The sequence below is a fragment of the Diabrotica virgifera genome, chromosome 8 (assembly GCF_917563875.1).
Source record: "Diabrotica virgifera virgifera chromosome 8, PGI_DIABVI_V3a".
Taxonomy (NCBI): domain Eukaryota; kingdom Metazoa; phylum Arthropoda; class Insecta; order Coleoptera; family Chrysomelidae; genus Diabrotica; species Diabrotica virgifera.
The window spans coordinates 216,459,200-216,461,896 of NC_065450.1; the positions used below are offsets into that span (position 1 = coordinate 216,459,200).

General features: G+C 34.3%; 1 protein-coding gene across 1 annotated transcript; it reads right to left on the reverse strand.

Moving 5' to 3' along the window:
- Window positions 1-231: 231 nt before the first annotated feature.
- LOC126890337 (DNA topoisomerase 1-like) lies at window positions 232-2,368 on the reverse strand. The gene is made up of 2 exons (XM_050659208.1): window positions 1,569-2,368; window positions 232-1,094 (listed from the first exon to the last, which is right to left on the reverse strand). Exon 2 carries the CDS (start codon window positions 1,084-1,086, stop codon window positions 232-234), a length of 855 nt encoding a protein of 284 aa, XP_050515165.1. The 5' UTR covers window positions 1,087-1,094; window positions 1,569-2,368.
- Between the last annotated feature and the right edge of the window lie 329 nt (window positions 2,369-2,697).

The following is a 2,697-nucleotide window of genomic DNA, read 5'->3' on the forward strand; positions in this document are numbered from 1 at the left end:
CTTCTTTTAATGAAAAAGAGAGTTCTGACGTATTTAAATACAAATAAAGGGATTTAATGCGGTCAGAATGAGAGCAATAGCCAGGGAAAGAGGGAAGATAATCGCCACCTTTCGTAAACAAACAAATTCATAGTGGTAGACGGTAGTTGAAGGTTGTAGTAATAAATATTTTACATCAAAAGACATGAGAGACTATTTGTAGAGGATTGAAATCCATATTAAAAACAGCTGTTAAAATTGTTCTACAAACATATTCCAAAATTTATCAGTGGGGCCTTGAACAAAATGTACGAAATTACGTTTTGGAGTTTTAGTAGCGGCCTTTGGTTGAGAGGACCATCTGTGTCCATTTTTACCTTTTAGACTCGACGGCAACCGAGTTTGCTTCTCTTTAGCTGCAATGTCTGGAGATTCTTCTTCTTTTGGTGGAGTTTGCTGAGCAGGACATTTCTTTTCCTTGTCAATTTTAGAGTAATTATTGTCTTTTCTTGGAAACACTGAAGTAAACTCCTTTTCCAACCCATTACTCTTTTTAGAACTTCTTTTTCTTTTCTTACTAGTGGATGGCAAGTCATGGTCGGAATCTGAGTCATTTTCGCTTGAAGGTTCGAACTCTGATTCAGAAGGACTAAATTCTTCTAAAACGTCATCTTCTGTTTCTTCTTTTCTTTTTGTTTGCTTCTCTTTAGCTGCAATTTCTAGAGATTCTTCTTCATTTGGTGGAGTTTTCTGAACAGGACATGTCTTTTCCTTGTCGATTTTAGACCCATTACTTTCTTTTCCTGGAAACACTGAAGTAAAGTGTTTTTTCAACCCGTTACTCTTTTTAGAACTTCTTTTTCTTTTCTTACTAGTGGATGGCAAGTCATGGTCGGAATCTGAGTCATTTTCGCTTGGTGGTTCGAACTCTGATTCAGATGGACTGAATGCTTCTAAAACGACATCTTCTGTTTCAGATCCACTTTCTGATTTATCAGAATTGTTATCCGATTCATCTTGCCAAATTTCTTCCAGGCGCAATTGCAACTCAGCTTCCAACTCCCGCTGCGTGAGAGGTCTGTGCATGTCTATCTTTTTCGTATTCATATTTCACACTAAAAAAAAAACTGATAATAAAAATAAATAAAAACTGATACAGTCGAACTCGCTTATTGGAATAGCCTTCGTGCCAAGCAAAAGTATTCCTATAACCGGGATATTCTAATAACCGATCATTAGCTGCTAGTAAAAGTGTCTCGGGACCTCAAATTTATATTCCTTGCACCGGGATATTCCTATAACCGGTATTCTAATAAACGAGTTCGACTGTAATAAAAAATAAATAAAAACTGATAATACCTAACAAAAAATAAAAACTCATAATAAAAAAAAATAAAAACTGATCCAGTCGTACCCGCATATTGGAATAGCCTTCGTGCCAAACAAAATTATATTCCTTAAACCGGGATATTCCTATAACCGGTATTCTAATAAACGAATTCGACTATAATAAAAAAAATAAAAACTGATAATAAAAAAATAAAAACTGATAATATCGTTGTTTCTACAATTATAACGTTACTACTTACCTTCGTAATATTTACGAAGCTGTTCTCATTTACAGGTACAGTGGAACCTCGATAACTCGGATTAATCGGGACCGCGGCCGATCCGGGTTATCGAAAATCCGGGTTAGCCGGAGAGCATTGTAAAAATTAATAAAATACGGTATACTTATAGATAAAGTCCGTTATATTTAAAATAACATGAAATATAGATGCACAGTACACATCTAACTAACTTACCTATTATAGTTGTATATTGTATATAGAATATAGCATATACAGTATAGATAGAGTATTGTTCATTTCTAGGTAAAAAAACTCTTTCATTGTTTAAAGTTTAAAAGACCATTGTTCTAAAAATAATTTTTTAAAAGACAGTTGAAAATAAATAAAGGAATAAAAGGTGCCTGTTGTTTGTGATAGCCCGATAATGGATAATGATCGTCGCTCTGCCGCCGCTACCGCCGTGTGCCATGAGTCATTTTTACCGTATAGTTCAAATTACGAATACCCATTATCTCTCAAATATTATATTATGGTCCAAGCCAAGTTTTATCAATGAAACTCGATATTTTTAAGACATTCCAGAAGCGGCTACAGATAAAATGTTTTAACATAATACATACATTTTTATTGTTGAAATGTTTGTCTGATGAAAATCGGTCCGGGTTAGCCGGACCTCCGGGTTATCGGGGGCCGACTTATCGAGGTTCCACTGTACTTCACTAATAGTGTAGGCGTCACTGTACTTGTAAAACGTATCGATATACACTAATGTAAGAATAGATGAGCGGGCGAGAGATACTGGTATACCCCTTCCACAATATCCTACAACAATGACATTGGCGTCGTAAAAATTACGATGGTTAGTATTCTAGGGTTAATTGTAAATAGTCGCGCGTCGCACTTTATGGTGAGTCTCTGTCGCACGTAAACATATTATACATACCTACTTATGTGAAAAATTCCCAACAAATACTGGACATTTATTAAAATTTTATAATATGTACATATATTAAAAAACTCATACAGAACTTCAAATTGTATTCTGGTATAAAATCGTTTATTAAAAAAAATAGTTCTTAATAAACGATTTTATAACAGAATACAATTTGAAGTTTTTACTTCTGTATGAGTTTTTTAAACTATGGTA

Excerpts from the sequence above, each read along its gene's own strand:
- LOC126890337 (XM_050659208.1), bottom strand. The coding sequence starts at position 1,086 with ATGAATACGAAAAAGATAGACATGCACAGACCTCTCACGCAGCGGGAG.